Source organism: Aulonocara sp. 'chitande type north' Nkhata Bay, linkage group LG9, assembly GCF_057382095.1.
Source record: "Aulonocara sp. 'chitande type north' Nkhata Bay isolate Kocher_YH1m ecotype deep benthic linkage group LG9, A_spYH_male_GT1.1, whole genome shotgun sequence".
Classification (NCBI taxonomy): Eukaryota; Metazoa; Chordata; class Actinopteri; order Cichliformes; family Cichlidae; genus Aulonocara; species Aulonocara sp. 'chitande type north' Nkhata Bay.
Window position 1 is genome coordinate 96,688 of NC_141352.1, and position 26,218 is coordinate 122,905.

General features: G+C 43.5%; 1 protein-coding gene across 7 annotated transcripts in view; it reads right to left on the reverse strand.

Annotated features, from left to right (window-relative positions):
• Positions 1 to 19,777: 19,777 nt before the first annotated feature.
• LOC147321344 (NLR family CARD domain-containing protein 3-like) overlaps positions 19,778 to 26,218 on the reverse strand; it is a 77,847-nt gene continuing 71,406 nt past the window's right edge. For 4 of the 7 annotated variants that reach the window (XM_086305262.1, XM_086305260.1, XM_086305263.1 and 1 more), the window contains exons 14-16: positions 25,810 to 25,983; positions 20,979 to 21,025; positions 19,778 to 20,832 (exon numbers count right to left, since the gene is read on the reverse strand). In XM_086305262.1, the coding sequence (XP_086161388.1) occupies positions 20,294 to 20,832; positions 20,979 to 21,025; positions 25,810 to 25,983 (760 nt within the window). In that variant the 3' untranslated portion in view covers positions 19,778 to 20,293. The other 3 variants (XM_086305266.1, XM_086305264.1, XM_086305267.1) reach the window with 3 other exon arrangements.

Genomic DNA, 26,218 nt, shown 5'->3' on the forward strand with positions numbered 1-26,218 from the left:
CAGGCTTAAGTTTGTTAAGAGCGCTGATAAGAAAGTTTTTCGGGTTGAGCAAGGGTTCAGCACCGACTCAAAAAATTGTATATATGTTATCTTTTGTTCAAAGTGTGGTGTTCAGTATGTTGGAGAAACCAAGAACACATTGTCCACACGTATGATGCAACATCGATACAATGTGAAGAGAAAGAAGTCAACGGACACTCTTTTGGTTCAACATTTTTTAATTCATGGCGAAGAAGCGATGAGAATGGCTGGCCTGCAACGGAATGTAAGCTGGACGGATTGGGAACGTAAAAAGAAGGAAAAGTACTGGATTTATTTATTAGGTACTAAAGACCCATCTGGCCTAAATATGCAAATTTAGTTTAATTTCCAATTTGACCCAACTCCGGATCCCAGTTCTTTGTCCAACCCTAATTGAAATGTGCCCTGGTCTGGTCCAAATTTCTATTATCCCATCCCCTTATCCCCAATCCGGATCCTTTTCCTAACCCTAACCACTCCCCCTCTTCCCCTTTACCTCCTATCCCCTCCCACTACCTTTCCCTAACCCCAACCCCTTCCCTTCCCCTAACCCTAACCCCACCCATGTTCCCTTTCCCTAACCCTAACCTTTCCCCTTCCCCTAATAACCCCAATTGGCTTTATGTCCAACCCTAATATCAGGTGGGAATATTTAAATATTTTACTCTTCTGAAAAGGGGTTGGATTAATGACGGTAAATTCATTATTGTACTGTCAAAGTATAAATATACAATTATACACTCAAATATTAAAAAGGCACTCACGCTAATAAATAAATAAATAAATAAATAAGTTAATTTAAATAGTGTATCATTTCAATTCATGTTGTGTAATTCATTTTAGTGTAATGTCAAGCCCTACTTTTAAAAGGACACAGGGAAACTGGAAAAACATTTAAAACGAACGGTTTAAATCGCACAACAGACCAGAGGATATAAAAGGAGCGCAGGCAGGAGAGAGAGCTCATTCTGCTTTCGACGGCCAAACAGTGCACATCTCCAGCAGCCAGCCATTGTTTTGAGCGCTTGGATTTTTGTTGGTTTTATTTTCTTTCGTGCCTCACAGGCCTGAGGAAGACCTTTTAGGGTCGAAACGTTGCCTGAGGCACGTTTGATTTTTTTCAACCGGAAAACACGGGTTTTTTTGTTTTTAGGGATTTTCAAGCCCCGGTGCTCTCTTTTAGTTGTTTGCAGAATTTTTTATTTTTGTTTATACTAAACAACCGAATACACGGTTTTCTTTTAAGGGATTTTTAAGCCTTCGGGCTCTCTTTTCGTTGTTTGGGACCGAATTTACGGTATTTTAGTTTAAGGGATTTTTAAGCCTTTGGGCTCTCTTTTAGTTGTTTGGAACCGAATTTACGGTGTTTTATTTTAAGGGATTTTGAAGCCTTGGGCTCTCTTTTAGTTGTTTAAAAACAAGTTTGTTTTATTTCATTTATATTTAAAACAGTAAATTAAAAACCACTTGTCATGGCGGACGAGTGGCAAGTCGTCCGCTACGGAAGGCGACGCCAACGTCCCTTCCTTGAGAACCCAGACAGGGATCGGGGGTTCTCCCGTGGGATGGCCCGTGCACCTTCCTTCTACCCTCGTAGGAGGAATCAATTCCCCTACCCTAGCCGGCCAGCGCCTCCCATAGGGAACTTCCGGTACAGGAACACCCAGTCCCGCTCTTTTGCGGATGTGGTACGCCAAGCTTACCCAAGACCTCCCCGAAGAGGTCCTTCTCCACGGGGCTTAGGCAATGAGGTTAGGCGGCAACCAGCTGACCCTCAGTTTGGGAGACTGGTTCGCAAAATGCATGGGGTGATCAAAATGGTTCACCACTTGCAGAATGTGGCTCTGAAGCCTGGACAGACTACAGAGCCGAGAATGATTTCCAGAATGGTGGAGGTTCTATCTGGAATGATTAAACCGGCCGCTCCAACGGAGCACACTTTGAGCCTGATTCAGGCCAATGCGAAGAACTGGGGTTATACCACTTGCCAGATTCTTATGGAGCACTATGAAGCTGGTCTGACGGATCTTTTGGAAGGGTTGTCCACCGTTCTGGTTCCTGATTGGAAACCTGCGTTTGAAGTAGCAGTGCGTTGGGCGAAGCGGAACCTGTCGCGTATCACCCACACTGTTCTTGAGCATGCTGAAGCCCTGATTACGTCCATTGCTGAGGAGGGACAGCAAGGACAGGCTCAGGTCCCCCAGCAAACGGAAACCCCGGCTCAGCCCGAGGCTCCACAAGCCCGTGGAACTTCCACAGCTACGATGACCGCTCCTAGGGTTTCAACCTTAACTGCTACTTCAACTGAACGTAGAGATTCGGGTAGACAGCAAGGTCCCCGGCAGAGGCCCAAGGTCATGGTTTCGGCTGGAACCATGACTGATTTACGGGTTCAAGATGAGGATTGGCCTCAGGTTGGAAGTCACGCGGAACCTCCGAAAGAGCGTCGGAGAGTCAGACAACGCCGTGACCAGGAGGCCTTCCTGGAAGTTATCGCTGAAAGCGCGGAGGACCAGGAGGAGTCTGAGGCGCCAGTCTATCGTTCAGAGCACCCCGAATTGGAGGCTCTGTTTGATGAAATGCAGAGAGAGGAGGAAGCGGCTGAAGCAGCGGCGGCTGCCCTGCACTCTTCTGCACAAAGTGAAGACCTGGAGCACGCCGACATGCAGATGTCACCTGTGTCACAGATATCTCAGGTTGAGGTCCACCGAGAAGAAGACTCTGCACACAGTGATGATCTGTTTGAGGACTCCTTCGATCACTTCACTTCTCCAGAACCGCCGAGGTTTAGGGTGAAGCACCATCCAAACACTCAGCGGAAGCTCACAGATTGGTCGTTGGAGGTTGAGAAAAAGTGGCTCATTATGGGCGATTCGAACGTTTGTCGGTTTCCAGACTTCCTCACTAGCAACCTACAGGTGGATAGTTTTCCGGGTGCTCATTTTCGACACGCACAGGCATTAATGGAAAAAACTACACCACCTCCAGATTTAGTGGTGGAAAAGATCATTTTGTCCTTTGGCATTAACAGTAGGGCGAATAAGTCTAAGGAAACCACAGTGAAGAATCTGCAGGGGGCACTTCGTTCTGCGAAGAGGAAGTTCCCCTATGCGGAGATATGGGTACCACTGATCAACTTTTCGCCAAACCTCCCAACAGAGGAAAAGGAAAACCTCCAGACCTTGAATGAGCATCTGATCAGGAACATGCCCTACATCCCCCTCTTACCGGAGGAGGATTTTGAGACCGAGCTGGATGATGTACACTGGACCAGTGACACTGCAAGGGCAATGTTTGAACATTGGATGGTGACGCTAAACTCTGCTGCCCCTTGAGCCTGGAACGAGAGGGGGCGGAAGGCTCGCAGTCCGTTCAGGCTCGGGAAGTAGTAGTTTTGGCAAAAAATTTCAAACTTACTGACTCACAACGTAGGTTGCTCAGTAAGGGGTTGACATATGTCCCAACCCTCGACATAGGCAAGGATGGCAGGGACCAATTTCAGTTAGATATGCAAAACTATCATAGGAAGCTCAAATTGGCAACCCATTATAGGAACTCTAAAAAGCGAGACATACTTCCTTTCATTGGCCCTTCCATTTGGGAACCTTCATGGAATCTGATACCAACCCCAGTCCAAAATTTAATTGATACGGATAGAGACGTTTTTAGAACACATTATAAATCTCAGAATGAGAAACCCAATATTTCATGGCAGGAAGTAAAAGCGCTACGGGAGCTAATTAAAACCAAACATATGGTAATCAAGCCAGCTGACAAAGGATCAGCTGTTGTCATAATGAGTAGGGAACAATACATGTTTGAGGTGGAAAGACAACTTAATGATCCGGTGTATTATAAAAAATTGGAAAAACCTATGTACATGGACACAGTTCCCATGGTAATTGACATATTGGACACACTAAAAAAGAAGAAATTCATAAATGCGAAGCAAAGACAATACTTGATTGGCAAATTTGAGCCCAGGGAGAGGAGATTTTATATTTTGCCCAAAATTCATAAGGAGCCGCATAAGTGGACAGTCCCATTTGAAATTCCTCCCGGCAGACCGATAGTTTCGGACTGTGGGAGTGAGACATATTTGATAGCGGAATACTTAGACTATTATCTTAATCCCTTGTCCATTACTCACCCTGCCTATGTCAGAGATACTTATCATTTTATTGAGATTGTAAAGAGTTTAACCCTCACGTCTGATTCCGCCTTCTTCAGTATGGATGTGGATAACCTGTACACCAATATTCCCATTGAGGCTGGAATCAATTGTGTTAGGAAGGTGTTTGAAAGGAATCCAGACCCCAAAAGACCAGATCAGGAACTTTTAAAATTACTAGAAATTAGTTTAACTAGAAACGATTTTGTCTTTAATGAAAAATATTATCTTCAGGTGAAAGGCACGGCAATGGGCAAAAGATTTGCACCGGCCTATGCCAACATCTTTATGGCCAATTGGGAACAAGAAGTGTTAGCCAAGTGTGAGACGAAGCCGAAATGTTATCTTAGGTATTTAGATGACATTTGGGGTGTCTGGACGAAGTCGCGTGAGGAATTTGATAACTTTGTGCAAATCCTCAATACACACGATCCCTCAATTACATTAAAAAAGGAATTTGATGAATATTCAATTGATTTCCTAGATACCACGGTCTTTAAGGGACCGGATTTCTTACAGACACATAAGTTAGACATTAAGGTGCATTTTAAAACAACGGATACACACGCATTACTCCACAGGAGGAGCTTTCATCCGACACACTGTTTCAGAGGGATTGTGAAAGCACAGCTCTTACGGTTTGCTCGGATTTGCACAAGAAGAGCGGAGTTTCTTGAAGCAGTGAGGACACTCTTTAAGGCCTTGAGGAACAGAGGTTATCCCAGGTCATTCCTACGGGACTGCTTCAAAACCTTTAGGGAATCGAAGGCGTTGGATGATCGGAATATCATACCACTAATTACGTCTTATTCGAGCACTTCCAAGATTCTAAATGGGAAGTTTAAGACTAATTTCGATACGGTTCCGGATGTCCAGCAATTTCTTCCGTCATCTAAGGTTATCTCAGCCTATAGACGGAATAAGAACTTGCGGGATTATTTGGTTAAAGCCAGGTTACCCTCTCTAACCGTGCGGAAACCACAGCTATTGGAATCCCAATTTGTCAGGCTTAAGTTTGTTAAGAGCGCTGATAAGAAAGTTTTTCGGGTTGAGCAAGGGTTCAGCACCGACTCAAAAAATTGTATATATGTTATCTTTTGTTCAAAGTGTGGTGTTCAGTATGTTGGAGAAACCAAGAACACATTGTCCACACGTATGATGCAACATCGATACAATGTGAAGAGAAAGAAGTCAACGGACACTCTTTTGGTTCAACATTTTTTAATTCATGGCGAAGAAGCGATGAGAATGGCTGGCCTGCAACGGAATGTAAGCTGGACGGATTGGGAACGTAAAAAGAAGGAAAAGTACTGGATTTATTTATTAGGTACTAAAGACCCATCTGGCCTAAATATGCAAATTTAGTTTAATTTCCAATTTGACCCAACTCCGGATCCCAGTTCTTTGTCCAACCCTAATTGAAATGTGCCCTGGTCTGGTCCAAATTTCTATTATCCCATCCCCTTATCCCCAATCCGGATCCTTTTCCTAACCCTAACCACTCCCCCTCTTCCCCTTTACCTCCTATCCCCTCCCACTACCTTTCCCTAACCCCAACCCCTTCCCTTCCCCTAACCCTAACCCCACCCATGTTCCCTTTCCCTAACCCTAACCTTTCCCCTTCCCCTAATAACCCCAATTGGCTTTATGTCCAACCCTAATATCAGGTGGGAATATTTAAATATTTTACTCTTCTGAAAAGGGGTTGGATTAATGACGGTAAATTCATTATTGTACTGTCAAAGTATAAATATACAATTATACACTCAAATATTAAAAAGGCACTCACGCTAATAAATAAATAAATAAATAAATAAGTTAATTTAAATAGTGTATCATTTCAATTCATGTTGTGTAATTCATTTTAGTGTAATGTCAAGCCCTACTTTTAAAAGGACACAGGGAAACTGGAAAAACATTTAAAACGAACGGTTTAAATCGCACAACAGACCAGAGGATATAAAAGGAGCGCAGGCAGGAGAGAGAGCTCATTCTGCTTTCGACGGCCAAACAGTGCACATCTCCAGCAGCCAGCCATTGTTTTGAGCGCTTGGATTTTTGTTGGTTTTATTTTCTTTCGTGCCTCACAGGCCTGAGGAAGACCTTTTAGGGTCGAAACGTTGCCTGAGGCACGTTTGATTTTTTTCAACCGGAAAACACGGGTTTTTTTGTTTTTAGGGATTTTCAAGCCCCGGTGCTCTCTTTTAGTTGTTTGCAGAATTTTTTATTTTTGTTTATACTAAACAACCGAATACACGGTTTTCTTTTAAGGGATTTTTAAGCCTTCGGGCTCTCTTTTCGTTGTTTGGGACCGAATTTACGGTATTTTAGTTTAAGGGATTTTTAAGCCTTTGGGCTCTCTTTTAGTTGTTTGGAACCGAATTTACGGTGTTTTATTTTAAGGGATTTTGAAGCCTTGGGCTCTCTTTTAGTTGTTTAAAAACAAGTTTGTTTTATTTCATTTATATTTAAAACAGTAAATTAAAAACCACTTGTCATGGCGGACGAGTGGCAAGTCGTCCGCTACGGAAGGCGACGCCAACGTCCCTTCCTTGAGAACCCAGACAGGGATCGGGGGTTCTCCCGTGGGATGGCCCGTGCACCTTCCTTCTACCCTCGTAGGAGGAATCAATTCCCCTACCCTAACCCCTAACCCTAACCCCCTAACCCTGTTGACAGAGAGAGAGAGAGAGAGAGAGAGAGACAGAGAGAGAGAGAGAGAGAGAGGGAGAGATACAAAGGAATGTAATTCAAATTTTGCACTTCAGACCTTACAGTGTGTGTGTGTGTGTGTGTGTGTGTGTGTGTGTGTGTGTGTGTGTGTGTGTGTCTGTCTTTTACACAAAAAATGCACTTGCAACAACTTTAATATGGAATGTACTGGACTTCCCAGCTAGGCGCCCTCCTGTGGATGACAGGTGCAATTGATTGTCAAAAGCAGATATCTAACAGCTTCTGACACTTTGTACCGCATTGAGCCAGCAGAGGGAGCCCCCCTGGTTCAATCCCAGTTGCACAGCAGTTGTGACCAGCTTCTGTCTGTGTGCTTTGGTGTGTGTGAGTGTGTGTGTGTGTGTGTTGACAGAGAGAGAGAGAGACAGAGAGAGAGAGAGAGAGAGAGAGAGAGAGAGAGGGAGAGATACAAAGGAATGTAATTCAAATTTTGCACTTCAGACCTTACTGTGTGTGTGTGTGTGTGTGTGTGTGTTGACAGAGAGAGAGAGAGAGAGGGAGAGATACAAAGGAATGTAATTCAAATTTTGCACTTCAGACCTTACTGTGTGTGTGTGTGTGTGTGTGTGTGTGTGTGTGTCTGTCTTTTACACAAAAAATGCACTTGCAACAACTTTAATATGGAATGTACTGGACTTCCCAGCTAGGCGCCCTCCTGTGGACGACAGGTGCAATCCCAGTTGCACAGCACTTGACCAGCTTCTGTGTGTGTGTGTGTGTGTGTGTGTGTGTGACAGACAGACAGACAGACAGACAGACAGAGAGGGAGATTCAAAGCATCAGGACCAGGAGATGACACAGTGCTCCAAAGGCCTGGTTCTGCTGCCTCCTCCTCCACCCACCTGCTGCAGACGCTTCTGTGAAGGGAAACTGCTACATGTTATGTCACCGATCCCTGCCATGCTGCGTGTCGAACGACCCGGCAGGGCCTGCTGAGTACAGTGGTGGTGGACCCAGGCCCTCTGCACCTTCCTTTCTCCGACTGGGACCGTTTTGTCCCATCCTTTTTGGTCCGATTCGCCATATCTCCAGAACCGAAGAAGCCATCGGCGTGGCCTCTTCGCCACAGCGTCCGGCACCCACCAAAACCCCCACCTAGACACCAACATCAGCCCTCTACACCTCTTACTTTTTCAGTTATTCCACTTTTGTCCCATCCTCTCCTGGCTTTTTCCCCATAACCTATCATTTAAGCCTCATCATACCTGCCGTGGGCCACTGGAGGGAGACAAATCACCATGCACTAAAATTCAAATTTTGCACTGCAAACCTCACAGTGTCTGTGTCTGTGTGTGTGTGTGTGTGTGTGTGTGTGCGCGCTTTGGTGTGTGTGCTTTGGTGTGTGTGTGTGTGTGTGTGTGTGTGTGACAGAGAGAGAGAGAGAGAGAGAGAGAGTGACACTTGCTGTGTATTTAAGAAACAAACGCTCAAAGAAACCAAACAGAATGACACAGGCAGAAAGACACTGTTTTATTTTGGTAACCAATGATGCATTTCTTCTTCCCTTGTACAGTGCACCCTGAAGCCGTGTGTGGACCAGGAGATCAGCAGAACAGGAACCACAGAGCGTCAGCGGCAGACATCCAAGCTGCACAGGGCACACGCAGCACCAGGCAGAATTAATGACGTCCCTGATCCACAGCTCAAGCCCAGCCACCCGCTGCCTCCTCGCCGCCTCCTCCCGGGACCTTCAAGGACCACCCACCAGCCACTGGTACACATTCCAATCTTACACAATGGCCCCAGCATCACAGGGCATCTCCTGACATTAAAATCTATCCTGATTTCTGTTGTTTTTCCCTCATCTCTGAGCCGCTGAGTGTGAGTGTGTGTGTGTGTGTGTGTGTGTGTGTGTGTGTCTCTCTCTCTTTTACACAAAAAACACATGTCAGTTGTTAAGGAAAATGTTATAAAACACTTCTTCAGTAAAGACTCAGAGAAGAGAAACACACAGAACTTCTTGCTAGCAAGGGCAGCCTCCACTCTAAGAGACTCCAGTGAGAGAACTGCCCCGGTCTTTATTTTATACTCCATTGAGCGTGTGTGTGTGCGTGTGTGTGTGTGTGTGTGTGTGTGTGTGTGTGTGTGTTGACAGAGAGAGAGAGAGAGAGACAGAGAGAGAGAGAGAGAGAGAGAGAGGGAGAGATACAAAGGAATGTAATTCAAATTTTGCACTTCAGACCTTACAGTGTGTGTGTGTGTGTGTGTGTGTGTGTGTGTGTGTGTGTGTGTTGACAGAGAGAGAGAGAGAGAGAGAGAGAGACAGAGAGAGAGAGAGAGAGAGAGGGAGAGATACAAAGGAATGTAATTCAAATTTTGCACTTCAGACCTTACAGTGTGTGTGTGTGTGTGTGTGTGTGTGTGTGTGTGTGTGTGTGTCTGTCTTTTACACAAAAAATGCACTTGCAACAACTTTAATATGGAATGTACTGGACTTCCCAGCTAGGCGCCCTCCTGTGGATGACAGGTGCAATTGATTGTCAAAAGCAGATATCTAACAGCTTCTGACACTTTGTACCGCATTGAGCCAGCAGAGGGAGCCCCCCTGGTTCAATCCCAGTTGCACAGCAGTTGTGACCAGCTTCTGTCTGTGTGCTTTGGTGTGTGTGAGTGTGTGTGTGTGTGTGTGTTGACAGAGAGAGAGAGAGACAGAGAGAGAGAGAGAGAGAGAGAGAGAGAGAGAGAGGGAGAGATACAAAGGAATGTAATTCAAATTTTGCACTTCAGACCTTACTGTGTGTGTGTGTGTGTGTGTGTGTGTGTGTGTGTTGACAGAGAGAGAGAGAGAGAGGGAGCGATACAAAGGAATGTAATTCAAATTTTGCACTTCAGACCTTACTGTGTGTGTGTGTGTGTGTGTGTGTGTGTGTGTGTGTCTGTCTTTTACACAAAAAATGCACTTGCAACAACTTTAATATGGAATGTACTGGACTTCCCAGCTAGGCGCCCTCCTGTGGACGACAGGTGCAATCCCAGTTGCACAGCACTTGACCAGCTTCTGTGTGTGTGTGTGTGTGTGACAGACAGACAGACAGACAGACAGAGAGGGAGATTCAAAGCATCAGGACCAGGAGATGACACAGTGCTCCAAAGGCCTGGTTCTGCTGCCTCCTCCTCCACCCACCTGCTGCAGATGCTTCTGTGAAGGGAAACTGCTACATGTTATGTCACCGATCCCTGCCATGCTGCGTGTCTAACGACCCGGCAGGGCCTGCTGAGTACAGTGGTGGTGGAATCGGCCCGATCGGACACTCCTATCTGCCACCTTGACCTTTTTATTCCGTCAAATTTGGACCCATTTACACCAAGTCCAGAACCGTTGGTGCTATCGACATGGGGTCTTCACCAGCGCGTGCGGAGCGGCAGAAACACCCCACGTAGACACCACTTTCATCCCTCTACGACACTTACTTTCCCAGTTATTCCATTTTATTCCGTCAAGCTCTGGCTAAATCCCCTTAACCTAACCCTAACCCTAACCCTAACCCCCTAACCCTAACCCCCTAACCCTAACCCTAACCCCTAACCCTAACCCCTAACCCTAACCCTAACCCCTAAAACAGAAAAAAGCCTAAAAAATGGAAAAACAGAAAAACAGAAAAAGAAGCCTAAATAGAGTGGTTACTAAGGATGGGGGTGCCAGAAATATAAAGATGAAAGAAAGAGTGGACTAAGGAATAGGGGGTGCCATGAATGATGTAAAAACAAGAGAACAAAAGGAAAAATGGAAATAGATGACAAGAGAGTCACAAAGGGTACACAGAGAGGAAAAATAGAGAAAAACTAAGAAAAAAGTACAGAGAAAGCTAAGAAGAAAGCACATAAAAGAAAAGCTCCCCAAGTAGGGTTGAGACAAACAGAAAAATAGAACTCCCCAAGCAGGGTTGAGAAAAACAGAAAAAAGTACAGAAAAAGCTAAGAAAGTGCAGAAAAAAGCCTAAGTAAGAAGAAACAGAGAAATAGAAGACAAGAAAGTCACAGAGAAAAACTAAGTTAAGGGAAACATATAAATAGAGGACAAGACAGTCCCTACATCATTGAGCCCAGCCTGATGAAGGCGAAACAACGCCGAAACGTCGCGACGGGCTCAATAACGCAAGCAGCTAGCAACTATAACCCAAGATGGGTAATTTTTTGATCAGGGGGCATCAATGCCCACTCCAGTCGAGTGAGCGTGCACCAGGGGACCCAGACTTCTGCCTGGGACCCCTTTCTTTCCCCAAACCCTTACCAGCCAGGTCCCGGTGGAGTGGGTGATGCCCCTACCCACATCTCCTACCCTAATCCTAACCTATCCCCCCTCCCTCCCCCCCACCCCCCAGAAAAACAGAAAAAAGCCTAAAAAATGGAAAAACAGAAAAACAGAAAAAGAAGCCTAAATAGAGTGGTTACTAAGGATGGGGGTGCCAGAAATATAAAGATGAAAGAAAGAGTGGACTAAGGAATAGGGGGTGCCATGAATGATGTAAAAACAAGAGAACAAAAGGAAAAATGGAAATAGATGACAAGAGAGTCACAAAGGGTACACAGAGAGGAAAAATAGAGAAAAACTAAGAAAAAAGTACAGAGAAAGCTAAGAAGAAAGCACATAAAAGAAAAGCTCCCCAAGTAGGGTTGAGACAAACAGAAAAATAGAACTCCCCAAGCAGGGTTGAGAAAAACAGAAAAAAGTACAGAAAAAGCTAAGAAAGTGCAGAAAAAAGCCTAAGTAAGAAGAAACAGAGAAATAGAAGACAAGAAAGTCACAGAGAAAAACTAAGTTAAGGGAAACATATAAATAGAGGACAAGACAGTCCCTACATCATTGAGCCCAGCCTGATGAAGGCGAAACAACGCCGAAACGTCGCGACGGGCTCAATAACGCAAGCAGCTAGCAACTATAACCCAAGATGGGTAATTTTTTGATCAGGGGGCATCAATGCCCACTCCAGTCGAGTGAGCGTGCACCAGGGGACCCAGACTTCTGCCTGGGACCCCTTTCTTTCCCCAAACCCTAACCCTAACCCTAACCCCCTAACCCTAACCCAAGGGAAGGACCGTGCACCTCCGCGTCCCTTCGGGGGCCGGAACACTTTTCCTCTCCCTAACCCTAACCCCCCCCCCTACCCCACTACCTTTCCCTAACCCCAACCCCTTCCCTTCCCCTAACCCTAACCCCACCCATGTTCCCTTTCCCTAACCCTAACCTTTCCCCTTCCCCTAATAACCCCAATTGGTTTTATGTCCAACCCTAATATCAGGTGGGAATATTTAAATATTTTATTCTTCTGAAAAGGGGTTGGATTAATGGCAGTAAATTCATTATTGTACTGTCAAAGTATAAATATACAATTATACACTCAAATATTAAAAAGGCACTCACGCTAATAAATAAATAAATAAATAAGTTAATTTAAATAGGGTATAATTTCAATTCATGTTGTGTAATTCATTTTAGTGTAATGTCAAGCCCTAATTTTAAAAGGACACAGGGAAACTGGAAAAACATTTAAAACGAACGGTTTAAATCGCACAACAGACCAGAGGATATAAAAGGAGCGCAGGCAGGAGAGAGAGCTCATTCTGCTTTCGACGGCCAAACAGTGCACATCTCCAGCAGCCAGCCATTGTTTTGAGCGCTTGGATTTTTGTTGGTTTTATTTTCTTTCGTGCCTCACAGGCCTGAGGAAGACCTTTTAGGGTCGAAACGTTGCCTGAGGCACGTTTGGTTTTTTCAACCGGAAAACACGGTTTTTTTGTTTTTAGGGATTTTCAAGCCCCGGTGCTCTCTTTTAGTTGTTTGCAGAATTTTTTATTTTTGTTTATACTAAACAACCGAATACACGGTTTTCTTTTAAGGGAATTTTAAGCCTTCGGGCTCTCTTTTCGTTGTTTGGGACCGAATTTACGGTATTTTAGTTTAAGGGATTTTTAAGCCTTTGGGCTCTCTTTTAGTTGTTTGGAACCGAATTTACAGTGTTTTATTTTAAGGGTTTTTGAAGCCTTTGGGCTCTCTTTTAGTTGTTTAAAAACAAGTTTGTTTTATTTCATTTATATTTACAATAGTAAATTAAGAAACAACTCGTCATGGCGGACGAGTGGCAAGTAGTCCGCTACGGAAGGCGACGCCAACGTCCCTTCCTTGAGAACCCAGACAGGGATCGGGGGTTCTCCCGTGGGATGGCCCGTGCACCTTCCTTCTACCCTCGTAGGAGGAATCAATTCCCCTACCCTAACCCTAAACAGGGCAGGGGTATCACCACCCAGCCCCATCGATGGCCCGTGCACCTCAGGCTACCAGCTTGCTGGTGGCCTGTTTCTTTTCTAACACCTAACCAGCCAGTGCCTCGTGGGGTTGGGGATGCCCCTGCCCAAACCCAAGACCCTAACCCTAACCAGGGGGGTCCCCTAAAAAACAGAAAAACCTAGAACACAAAGACAAAGAGTCACGTAAAAAACCGAGTAGGAAACAAGGAAAGGACATAAAAGGAAGGGGGTGCCAAAATCATAAACATGAATAAAGATCAAAGGACGGGATGTCAAAACAGCAGGGGGTGCCATGAAAAATAATAATAAATGAAGAAAAGTAGACAAAGAGAAAGTCACGTAAAAGAAACAGAGAAAGAAAAGTAAGAAACAAAGATAAAGAGATGAAAAGTAAGAGAAAACATAAGTATAGTAAGACAAGGAAGTCACGAAAAGAGAAAAACAGTAAGAAAAGCAGTAAGAAACGTAAGACAAGAAAGTCACGTAAAGAGAAAAACAGATAGAAAAACAAGTAAGACAAGGAAGTCACGTAAAGAGAAAAACAGTAAGAAAAGCAGCAAGAAACGTAAGACAAGAAAGTCACGTAAAGAGAAAAACAGAAAGAAAAACAAGTAAGACAAGGAAGTCACGTAAAGAGAAAAACAGTAAGAAAAGCAGTAAGAAACGTAAGACAAGAAAGTCACGTAAAGAAAAAAACAGTAAGAAAAATAGTAAGACAAGAAAGTCACATAAAGAGAAAAACAGAAAGAAAAACAAGTAAGAAACACAAGTTGGAAACCCAAGAGTGGGAGGAGCCAAGAAAGAGTATAAAAGCCAAGAGAGGCACAGACAAGACAGAAGTCAAACAGACACACAAGAGAACACACATTGGGCCAGCCTGAAGAAGGCACAGATATGCCGAAACGTCGCGAGGGCCCAATGATGTACAATGCGCATACACCCAAGATGGGTAATTTTTTGAAACAGGGCAGGGGTATCACCACCCAGCCCCATCGATGGCCCGTGCACCTCAGGCTACCAGCTTGCTGGTGGCCTGTTTCTTTTCTAACACCTAACCCTACCCTAACCCCCCCCCCTAACCCTAGCTGCATGTATTATTATTATATTTACTAATTCCAAAAATTAAATTAATTTTTTATACAAATGGGTGAGATTTCCCCTATGGAGGTGTGGGAGGGTCTGTTCACATGTTAGTTTTTAATTTAGCCTATTTTTTATCAAGACCTGAGCACTTTTAGCCATTTCCCTGGATAAGCATAATCAACAGGGATTATATATTGGAGAGGACAAGCACTTATGCAACACTATAAGATCACAAGGAGATTGAGGGTCCAGTCAACCGCTAGGACCGTGCAACCTAGCTCCAAGTGGAGACAACAAAGACACAATCTCCTAATACCTAACCAGCCTGTGCCAGTGGTTTGTTATGCTGGACCCCTCCGGACGTTGATCTGAAATAAAGTGTGGAATGAACTTAAATTGAGAAAGTGCTTTGTGGACCTTGGACTTTGATGGATACAGGCTATCCAAATTCAAATCAAATTCAAATTCAAATTTTATTTGTCACGTACACAGTCATACACAGTACGATATGTAGTGAAATGCTTGGACAACTGCTCGTGACCTAAAGAAAACAAAAAAGGAAAAGGCTATGAATAAGATAGGAAATAAATATGAAAAATTAAAAAGGGTAAATTTAACTAGGAAGGAATAGAATATAAATTAAGGTTAAAAATGAAATAACTGTACAACACAAATTAGAATGAAGGGTAAATTTAACTGGGAAGAATAAGATAAAGATAAATATATAAATTAAAGTTGAAAATAAAATAACTGTACAACAAAATACACAATACACAATATAGAACTATATAAGAATGTATGAAGAAATCTAAATATAAATAAATATATACACAATAACAGCAGCTGTACAAGTATTAACCGGAAATGAAGAATATAGTGACCAGTGTTGTGCAAAACCAAAGTCCAGAAAGTCCAGTGTGTGTGTAAGAACTGTATGTGTGGGTCAGTACTGTGTGGTGGTGTGATTGAGAGACCGTATCGCCTGCGGGAAGAAGCTCCTCCTCAGTCTCTCTGTGTTGGTCTTCAGGGAGCGGAATCGCTTTCCTGACCTCAACAGAGAGAACAGTCTGTTGTTGGGATGGCTGAGGTCCTTCACGATCTTCCTGGCCTTGGTCCTATATAAGGACATGATTGAAATGATATGAGCTACAATGTAAACCCTTGATGTGTGGAAATCAGATTCTGATAACCTGACCTGGACATAAGGCCCTGACCTTAACCATGAGAGGGCCGAGATATGAACCCTGACCCAGGATCAGTTGCCCTAAACATAACCCGTGAGGGTGGGAGCCCTAACCTTAATTTTAAGATGGGCTATGCTTAAATGTTATGAACAATCATGTAAGCCTCTCACTGGCTGCCAGGCAGGTCCTCAGAAGAGGGTGGAATTCCTTCCCTCCTCCTCCTCCTTTTAACTTGATCCTAATAAAGGTTTTAATTGAGGATATATTGTTTTAAACAGCTTTTATTTTATTTTTTAGAATTTACATCTGTCCTTTTCTTATGTGTTTTGAAATGTATTTTATAGCCTGTGGATAATGGAACGTACATGATTAAGAAAGTGATTGTGAATGCACCATGGGAGGAACACGATCATGTGACCCGGTGCGACCTATCCTGAGGAGGGCCCACACAGGTGGGCGTCCCTCAGAGAATCATTTAAACTGTTGTTTTGTCTCTCCTGGCCTCACTTGCGCTGTTCCCTCTGAAGAAGCGAGAGTATCGCGAAACGTAAGGGATGCCTCTCAGACCGGCATGAGCAAGGATTTTTACCTCCCCCAGAACAAGGTGATTGAGATCTTAATAGCCTTTTTTAGCCTTAGTTTTTAGTGGGAGTGAAACGCACTTTGTTCTCCCATTGAAGGCTAAATTGGATAATTGAACCAGGGAGTGAGGAACTTACGCTTCCCACTTTTATTTAAACCTTTTTAAACGCAAATCAGCGGGAATAAGCAAGTTAGCCCTCCCGACTGAGAGTTTTAATATAGAGTTGGGAATAAGCAAATCTAGCCCTCCCTACTCATATTTCTTAAAGGTTTTTTAGTGGGATGAAGCAGAATTAGCCCTCCCGGTTTTTAAGATTAACCTCTGGGGGAGAGGAGGAGAGATTTTTATTCTTTTAACCCTTTTAATTTTCTGGATTTTAAGAGGGGAACTCCAATGTTTTTTTACCTGTAATATATTCTGTATGGCATAAAGAGTTTGCAGCGTGTGTATGAACCATAGTCAACTACGACCTCCACAAAAACGAGACTGTGTGAAGGAGCAACAGTAAGAAGAGACTTGGTTCAGAGACACTTAAAAAGTACACCACCCTGCTCACAGGCCCTGGAACAGCAAATAAAGACTATTCTAACAAGATCCAGTGGAAAGCCTAACCGCAGATGTAAAGGCAGGTGAGTTCCCCGGTAAGACTTTTTAATCTTGGAATCCAGAATGATGAGGGTTTTAGGAGAAGGCTCAAAGGCTGGTCTGGGAGGGGAGGTGAGGCCTGGGGGAGACAGGGACATATGTTTTGACGTTCTAATAGGAATTTTAAACCAAGTGGGCTGCTAACATATAACACATAGTTTGAATATGGTCAGGTGTTGTTTTAATTTTTATGGTTTGGGGAGGAGGGAGGGAAGGAAAATAACGAGGGTGGGATTAAGTGGATTGTGTTTTAAATAGATCGCTTTATTGAAGTGATTTTTATTGGTCCTATTGGTCTCTTTTAACTTTTTTCTTTTTATCTGGCCTGGCTCGACAGGGACATCCACTCCACATGACAGGATATATAGCTACAGCCGAAACAGGCAGTACATTGGGGAGATGATGAGAAATGTCCCAAATTGGGCCAATGCGGTCCACATAGGAGTAAATACTTCATGTGACTGCACAGATCCCCATTCATTTTAATATATCAGTAAAAAGTGAGGCTTGATTTGAGGCGGCGTAGTTTAAAGTAACACTGCTGCCAATGAAAAAAATCATATCACATAATCATGTGGAGGCATAGATTAGTTAAAATGGATGCACTTGGGAGCGGGCTGGATACTTTTAAGGATGAAAAATTAGTTGACCTTAGGACCACCCAGGATGAAGAGAATTTTAATATAAATGTCATCCTGTGGGTTTTTAGTATTTGTCAGCTTCATTGAGCTGGTCTTTTAAATCCACTTTGGATAGCCTGGCGGTCAGTGGAATGGCCTCGGTTTTTATTATAATTCCCTGGGTAAATGTTATTTTTAGCTTATTTATGCAAATTTTAACATTGTGAGAGGGGGAATAGGTTGTGCTTTTCGGTTTTTTAGGTATTATTATTTTTGTTTTAGTAATTATTTATGTTTTCTAGTAGATCCAACCCAAACAAGGGGATCAAGAAATATACTGATATGTCAGCAGATCTTCCTTAGCCTCCAAAAAATGTACTAACAGGATATGTAAATAAAAGTTTTGAAAAATAATTGATTGTGTTTGCTGGTTTTCATAACAGCTGCATGTATTATTATTATATTTACTAATTCCAAAAATTAAATTAATTTTTTATACAAATGGGTGAGATTTCCCCTATGGAGGTGTGGGAGGGTCTGTTCACATGTTAGTTTTTAATTTAGCCTATTTTTTATCAAGACCTGAGCACTTTTAGCCATTTCCCTGGATAAGCATAATCAACAGGGATTATATATTGGAGAGGACAAGCACTTATGCAACACTATAAGATCACAAGGAGATTGAGGGTCCAGTCAACCGCTAGGACCGTGCAACCTAGCTCCAAGTGGAGACAACAAAGACACAATCTCCTAATACCTAACCCTAACCCGGCGATTGCTGGTTCCCTGATCTTTTTTCAACACCCTAACCCTAACCTGCTGGTGGCCTGTTCCTTACTCAACACCTAACCCTAACTAAGAAAAAAGTATAGAGAAAGCTAAGAAGAAAGCATATGCTCCCCAAGTAGGGTTGAGACAAACAGAAAAATAGAACTCCCCAAGTAGGGTTGAGAAAAACAGAAAATAGCACAGAAAAAGCTAAGAAAGTACAGAAAAAACCTAAGTAAGAAGAAACAGAGAAATAGAAGACAAGAAAGTCACAAAGAAAAACTAAGTTCAAGGAAACATTTAAATAGAGGACAAGACAGTCCCTACATCATTGAGCCCAGCCTGATGAAGGCGAAGTAACGCCGAAACGTCGCGATGGGCTCAATAGCACAAGCAGTTGGCCACTATAACCCAAGATGGGTAATTTTTTGATCAGGGGGCATCAATGCCCACTCCAGTCGAGTGAGAGTGCACTAACAGGGGACCAGCAAATGCCGGGACCCTGTTTCCTTTTCCAAACCCTAACCCTAGTTAAGAAAAACAGAAATGAAAAAGCAGAGTATAAAAGGCCCAGAGTGGCAAAACTGAACACAAGAGCGGGTGGGCCAGCCTGAAGAAGGCTAAATTAAGCCGAAACGTCGCGATTGGCCCACCACAGTGCATTACACCCGCTTAGGGTAATTTTTTGAACAGGGGGCACCAACACCAGTCCCAGTGATGGCCCGTGCATTCAGGTTCCGGCGTAGCCGGGGCTGCTCTTTACTCAAAACCCCCCCTAAAGGCAAAGAGAAACACAGTAGAACAAGATGAAAACAAATCAAAGAAAAAAGGAAACACAGAAAGCAAAGTGAAAAGACAAGTAAGTCACATAAAAAGAAAAAGAAAGAACCAAAGAAGTGGGAGGAGCAAAGCAACAGTATAAAAGCCAAGACGGCACACAACACAGACACACTGAGCTCGGCCTGAAGAAAGCGAAGGAACGCCGAAACGTCGCGAAGAGCTCAGTAGATGCGCATAAACCCAAGATGGGAAATTTTTTGAACTGGGGCAGGGGTTCCACCATCCTGTCCCACGGTGGAGAGTGCATCTCAGGGAACCGTCGGACGAGGTGGGGAGGGTTCACTGTGTTCTCTTTCACAAATCCTAACCCCATGTACTGTTTATAAGATAGGGGAAACCTGCCGTCAGCTGAGACTGAAGAAGTCATTTGGATGAGTGACGAAATGTTTCTCCCACAAAACACTACATCCAGATGAACACAATAAACGTTTGGAGGTTTACTTACCTGGATGATTGAGCATGCATCGAGAAGTGACCCTGATAGTTTCTCTGGAACAGTCCAGAAGCCTGCCAGTGAAGCATGACTAGATGCTCAATGTGGTTACCTGCTGATTCTAGGCACAGGAGACACCAGGCTTGCAGAAAATGAAGCCCCAAAACAGCTGAATACCTTTGTGCTCATCACAACAGACAGTGTTTTCTGACTAGCTTTTTCTAGGTAGTCTAAATGTGCATCACACTGAATTATTGTGCAGCTGAATCAGCTGACAGTTTTCATGTTTCATACAAACTAAAGTGATACGCAACATGTTCACTGCTATACACACATATTTACATGTTTCTAACAATACTATAATAACATAACCAACTGGTTACAACATTCTGCAGCACATTCCTGTTCACAAAGTACCTGAAAAAGACAAGACTAGTTTCAAATGGTTAATGCAGCTGTTGTTATTTATTATATATCAATACACATAATGGTAACTCAGTACAATCATTTTATGGTTATAATGACATTAGCAAAAGTGAACCAGTACTTCAGCTTATATGGCTGAAACATTTTCAAATGTTTCACTCTTACTTGAGTGAAACAGTAAGAGCATATGGAGAGTTTGGAAACATCCCATTAAGAAAGAGAAATCAAACATTTGGATTAATTTTAATGAGCTCAGAATTGTTGGAAATGCAGAGGAGCTGGTTGTGAACTGAGCTTCAGAGACACACAACATACTGATATTCACTGTGAAGCTTTGAGTGGAAAAAGTCAGAAAAACAATGTGGATCCTGGAATAATGGTTTTACAAGGAATCATTTAGAACACTTTAAAACATCAAATGATTGAATCCATGAATCTGAAAACATGTTTCTGAGTGAAAGAGACAGACATGTACAGACTGAACTATCTGTTCAACAGTCAGAGTGTTTCTCTAACAGGAGGACACTCTTTACACTCCACTCAGCACAGACTCACTAAGGAACCACAAGACCAGATCATAAATCCAGGATAAAGAGTTTGAGTGAATGTGGTGTTGAAGGTGTGGAGGTGGATCAGAGTGTCAGAGCAGACTCTGAAGAAAGACAGAGTGCCAGCAGGATAATCCACATACACTGCTACTCTGCTAGAGACGGAGGAGGAGACAGAGGAGGAGGAGATCAAGATTTCTCTGTTATTGTGCCAGACAGAATAACCATGAAAATTACAGCAGAACAGACTCCAGGACTGATCATTACATCCAAACCAACAGTCATCACTGTGCCCTTTCCTTCTGATGCTTCTGTAACTCACTGATATGTGAACGCCTCCTCTCCACTCGACCTCCCAGTAACAGCGACCAGTCAGAGCATTTCTACACAGCAGCTGAGGATAAACAACAAATCTGTCTGGATGATCAGGATATGACTGAAACTCCCTTACATGTGTCACCTTCCAGTTGTTGACAGACAGTTGGATGTTTGTGTGGACTGTGTTTGTGTCAATTGTGAGTTGACAGGAATCTGATGGAGAGAACAAACACAATCCAGCTGCAGTTATTGAGCCATCATCTGTTCATTGATTGACACTTTGATGATGACTCCTGACATGATGAAGATGGTTGAATGTGTGCTGCTTTGTTTTCATAAATCACATTAAAAACACTTACACTTCCTCAGACCTGGTCTCAACCATCGGACTCCAGCAGGCTCCATCCTGAAACGAGGAGAGGGATCAGACCAGCAAAGTCTCTTTCAGCATGCACACATGGACATTACATGGCTCTAATACACATACTGTTAGACTTTTAAAGGAACAGTCCAACATTTTCACAAATATACTTTAATACGTGGATCAAACTGCTGATGATTTGGACTGATCCTGTATCTGTCAGTACACCACTGTATTGAATGAAATATGACAGATGACTGTGACCTTTTGGTTCCTTTATGATGGCGCCTGTGTTTGGCTTTGCTGCTGCCGTCAATAGTTTCCCTGTGCCTTTTTTCTTGGCCTTTTTGCCTTGGCTTTTTGTAACTAATGTGTTGGCTGCCGATCCTAAGTCAAGATGCCTCATCCTCCTGCGGTATTTTCCATCTTCCACTGCTGACACCGGTGTCTGGATCTTCGTTAGGTGTCATCAGTGGCGCCTTTCTGTGTCCACACAAATCACAGAGGAGGAGAGGAAAAAGAGCACATGTCCAGGTGAAACACAGACTATTCTGGAAGTGGGAAGTAGCTGTGCCTGGATCTATGAGACGGCGCTACCTCAGGAGTGTTCATTCAGACTTTCCGGTTGTTTGGCCTTCCATCCGCGCGGCGAGTGGAATTTATGAGCGTCGCGGATCAAACCCTTTGTTTCTACATCCCCTAAATCGGCCCGCTTCTGTTAATAATGACTTCTACATATATATATATATATATATATATATATATATATATATATAAAAACACCACCCAGCACGCCCCTGCGGGCGGTTTATCCTTCAAGCTCGGGTCCTCTACCAGAGGCCTGGGAGCTTGAGGGTCCTGGGCAGTATCTTAGCTGTTCCCAGGACTGCGCTCTTCTGGACAGAGATCTCCGATGTTATTCCCGGGATCTGCTGGAGCCACTCGCCTAGCTTGGGAGTCACCGCACCTAGTGCTCCGATTACCACGGGGACCACCGTTACCTTCACCCTCCACATCCTCTCGAGCTCTTCTCTGAGCCCTTGGTGTATATATATATATATATATATATATATATATATATATATATATATATATATATAAATACAGAGACATATATAAATAAAATATATGGAAGGGATTAATAGAATAAATAGGAATAAGAATACAAGGGAATTGCACATTTCAACTATTGTAGTCTATTGCAACGTTGACTATTAACAAAAGTTATTGCACAAAAACTATTGCACAGTGAAGTGAAGAGGCACTACAGCTTAGTTGGCACTATAGCTTAGTTGTTTCCCCCTCCTTTGTCTTCCTGTTTCCCCTCCCTCTCCCCTCCAGAGAGGAGTTAAACAGTTTGATGGCATGTGGGACAAAGGAGTTTTTAAGTCTGTTGGTTCTTGTCTCTGGGAGAAGCAACCTGTCACTGAACAGACTCCTCTGGTTGTTTATAGCCGTGTGCAGAGGATGCCCAGCATTGCCCATAATGTCCAGCAATTTTTTAAGTGTCCTTTTCTCTTCCACTGTCACCAGAGTGTCCAGCTTCATGCCGACCACAGAGCCAGCCTTCCTGATCAGTTTTTCCATCCTGGAGGAGTCCTTTGCTGTGCTGCTCCCCCAGCACACCACAGCATAGAAAAGTACTCCAGCAACCACTGACTGGTAAAACATCCTAAAGAGCTTCCTGCAGATGTTAAAAGACCTCAGCCTCCTGATGAAGTACAGTCGGCTTTGGGCTTTTTTATACAGGTGCTCTGTGTTGCATGACCAGTCCAGTTTGTTGTTCACCCACAGCCCGAGGTACTTGTACTTGTTGACCACCTCCACCTCCTCCCCCTCTATCTGAACTGGCAGTGGACCTGCTCTGGACCTCCCGAAGTCCACAACCAGTTCCTTGGTCTTTGAGGTGTTGAGTTGCAGGTGGTTTGTGTGACTCCATGTGACAAACTTCCTCACCAGACTTCTGTACTCCTCTTCCTGATCATCCCAGATACACCCCATGATGGCTGTGTCATCTGCAAACTTCTGAATATGGCATAATTCAGAGTTGTAGCAGAAGTCAGAGGTGTACAGGGTGAAGAGGGGACAGCACAGTTCCCTGTGGTTCTCCTGTGCTGCTGACCACAGTGTCAGACATGATGTCCTTCAGATGGTATTATAGGCACTGGAAAAGTCAAGAAACAGGATCCTGACCGTGCCTTTTCCCTTGTGCAGGTGTAATGGGCTCTATGTAGGAGGTACAGGATGGAATCCTCCAATCTGACATCTGCCTTGTATGCAAACTGTAGTGGGTCCTGGACATGTTGTACCTGTGGTTGGAGGAGGTTGAGGAAGAGCCGCTCTAGAGTCGTCATTCAGCTCATTGGGCCGGTTCCTTTTGGGGATCGGGATGATGCAGGATGTCTTCCATAAGGTGGGCACTCTCCCCAGTCGCAGACTGAGATTGAAGACTCGTTGTAGCTGCTCCCCATGTTTATCAGCACACGCCTTTAGCATCCTCGGACACACCTTGTCTGGGCCTTCTGCCTTTCTGGGGTGAAGCTTCCTCAGTTGTCTATTGACCTGATCCACTGTGACACTGGGAGATGATTGGAAGGAGGGGGGGAGGAGATGTCCTGCTGTTGAGAGAGGGGTTGGAGGAGGGGGGTGTTATGGTGTCAGGAAGGTGGGGTAAGCGGGGGAGGTAGGAGAGTGGGGAGAGGGCTCTGTAGTAAAGGTGAGGCTGGAGGGGTTGTGGGCTGGTCAAACCTGTCGAAGAAGTAGTTGAGTTTGTTTGCCTTCTCCACAGCCACCCGCACTTTGCTCTTTTTGGTGTTGTGGCCTGTGATGGTTTCACACCATTCCAGACCTTCCTCACATTGTTCCTCTCCAACTTCTGCTCCACCTTCCTCCTGTAGGTGTCGTTTTCTTCCCTTGGGCAGCGTTTCACCTCCAGCTGTGCTGCTTTCATCTCCTCCTTCACTTTGCTCCTGAAAGCCTTCTTCTTCATGTTGAGGACAGCTTTGACTTCCTGTGTTACCCACAGCTTGTTATTAGGATAAGACTGTACCGTCTTAGCAGGGGCGACCGTGTCCACACAAAAGTTGAGGTAGTCTGTCAGACAGTGTGTTTCCCCTTTATGTCCTCACCATGTGGGCTCAGAAGTTAATTCCATGAAAGCATCTTCCTGCTCATTTGATATTTTACCTGGATCTTTGTTTAAAAATGTCTTTCAGTCTATCGGTCCCTGTGTGCTTACAATTATCAATAGCTTACTGATTTCTGGTCAGGTCCCTGTTTATTGTATGAATGCTTTTCTTCTCAGTAGCTACAAACGAATTTCAAAATTATCATTCATTGTTAAGATTTTAGAAGAGGTTGGAGCTGAGCAGCTTGCAGCTGTTCTACACTAATAAAGCATGGACTGGATAAATTACAATCTGGCTTTCGTAGAGCTCACTCTCCTGAAACTGTACTTCTTAGCGTCTCCAAAGACATTTTAATGAGATGTAAGGAGAATGCTCCGTTTTGCTGCTGTTGGACCTGACCTCCGCCTTTGATACTGTGGACCATCATATTCAGCTAGAAAGGCTGAGGAACTGGATGGGTATATAGGGGGCTTCTTTGGACTGGTTTGAATGTTGTATGCATGAACAATAATTTTCTGTGGCTACCTCTAAGTACAGTTCCTTTTCTACTTTTCTTGCCTATGGTGTGCCACAAGGTTCAGTTTTGGGGTCTTTATTGTTTTTGTTGTATTTACTTCGTCTGCAGCACTTATTGAGCACTTTTAAGGACATTTTGTATCACTGCTATGCAGATGATATTCAGTTATATATCTCCTTTAAGCCCCAAGATGTTTCAAAGTGACAGATTTTGCATATGTGCATAGACTCCATTAGAGGTTGGATGGCTGGAAACTTTCTTCAACTAAATGAGACATTGGTACATTTGCCAAACCTTCTATCAGGAACCTTGGTGTTACTATTGACTCAGCTCTGACTTTGGACGGTCATGTTAAATCTCTGGTCTGTTCCTATCAATTCAATTCAATTCAATTTTATTTATATAGCACCAAATCACAACAAAAGTCACCTCAAGGCACTTTATATTGTACAGTAGATACAGAGAAAAACCCATCAATCATATGACCCCCTATGAGCAAGCACTTTGGCGACAGTGGGAAGGAAAAACTCCCTTTTAACAGGAAGAAGGAATGAGAGAAGGAAAACAGGATGGAAGACATGCTGTGGAAGAGAGACAGAGGTTAATAACAGATATGATTCAATGTAGAGAGGTCTATTAACACATACTGAGCGAGAAAGGTGCCTGGAAAGGAGATGGCCGCCTCTCCCTGAGCCTGCTTGTGCTAGAATTGGATTAAATGTTTTATAAATAGAAAATGCTAACTTGGTTATCATTTTGCAGAAAAAGATGACTGCTAAAAAAAAAAAACATAAAACGTCTTTGGACAAAGTTTGTTTTCTCCATTCTTTAAGCACCGGTTCGAGCAGTGTTTAAGCACCGGCACCATTTCAAAAGTACCAGTTTGGGACCAGTATCAGATAATACCTAAACAGGGGCAGCAATTTCATTTAAAGTTACATTCACTGATACTGCTAAACTTCCAAACCGGGTTGTATACACGTAATTCAGGGGGGAAAAAATCTAATTTATACTTTGGTCTGAAACTCTTCACCCTAGTAATAGTTATCTAAGTAGTAAAATACAGGACCTTTGGGTTAGATATAAGGTGATTTGACAAATCATGTCAGTTTTACATGAGTAAGCCATTTATCGATTTCATTCAGGCTTTAAATAGTCATCGTCAGAAAAGACTGAATCCTGACCTGAGAATTCCCAGTGTACACTGTGGATTGTCCACTGCAGCTAATAGAAGCTTCAGTCCGAAACCGTGCAGGTTGTTGTTATCCAGGTCCAACTCTCTCAGACTACAGGGCTGGGAGCTCAGCACTAAGGACAATGTTTCACAGCTCTTCTCCGACAGGTTACAGCCACTCAGTCTGAAAAAGGACATCAACAGGACATATTTTCATGGTGACATGAGGAGCTGTTACATTTACAATATTTAAACACTGTTTCAGGACATGCCGGAATCCTTATTGCCTTATATTACAAAAGACAAATATGGCAGTTTACTGTGACTGGGATTGAATTTATTCAAAAAATATACACACAAAAGCCCAGTTTATTTCTTTTTTTTAAGTTAACTTGATTGATTGACATGAACCGATGAAA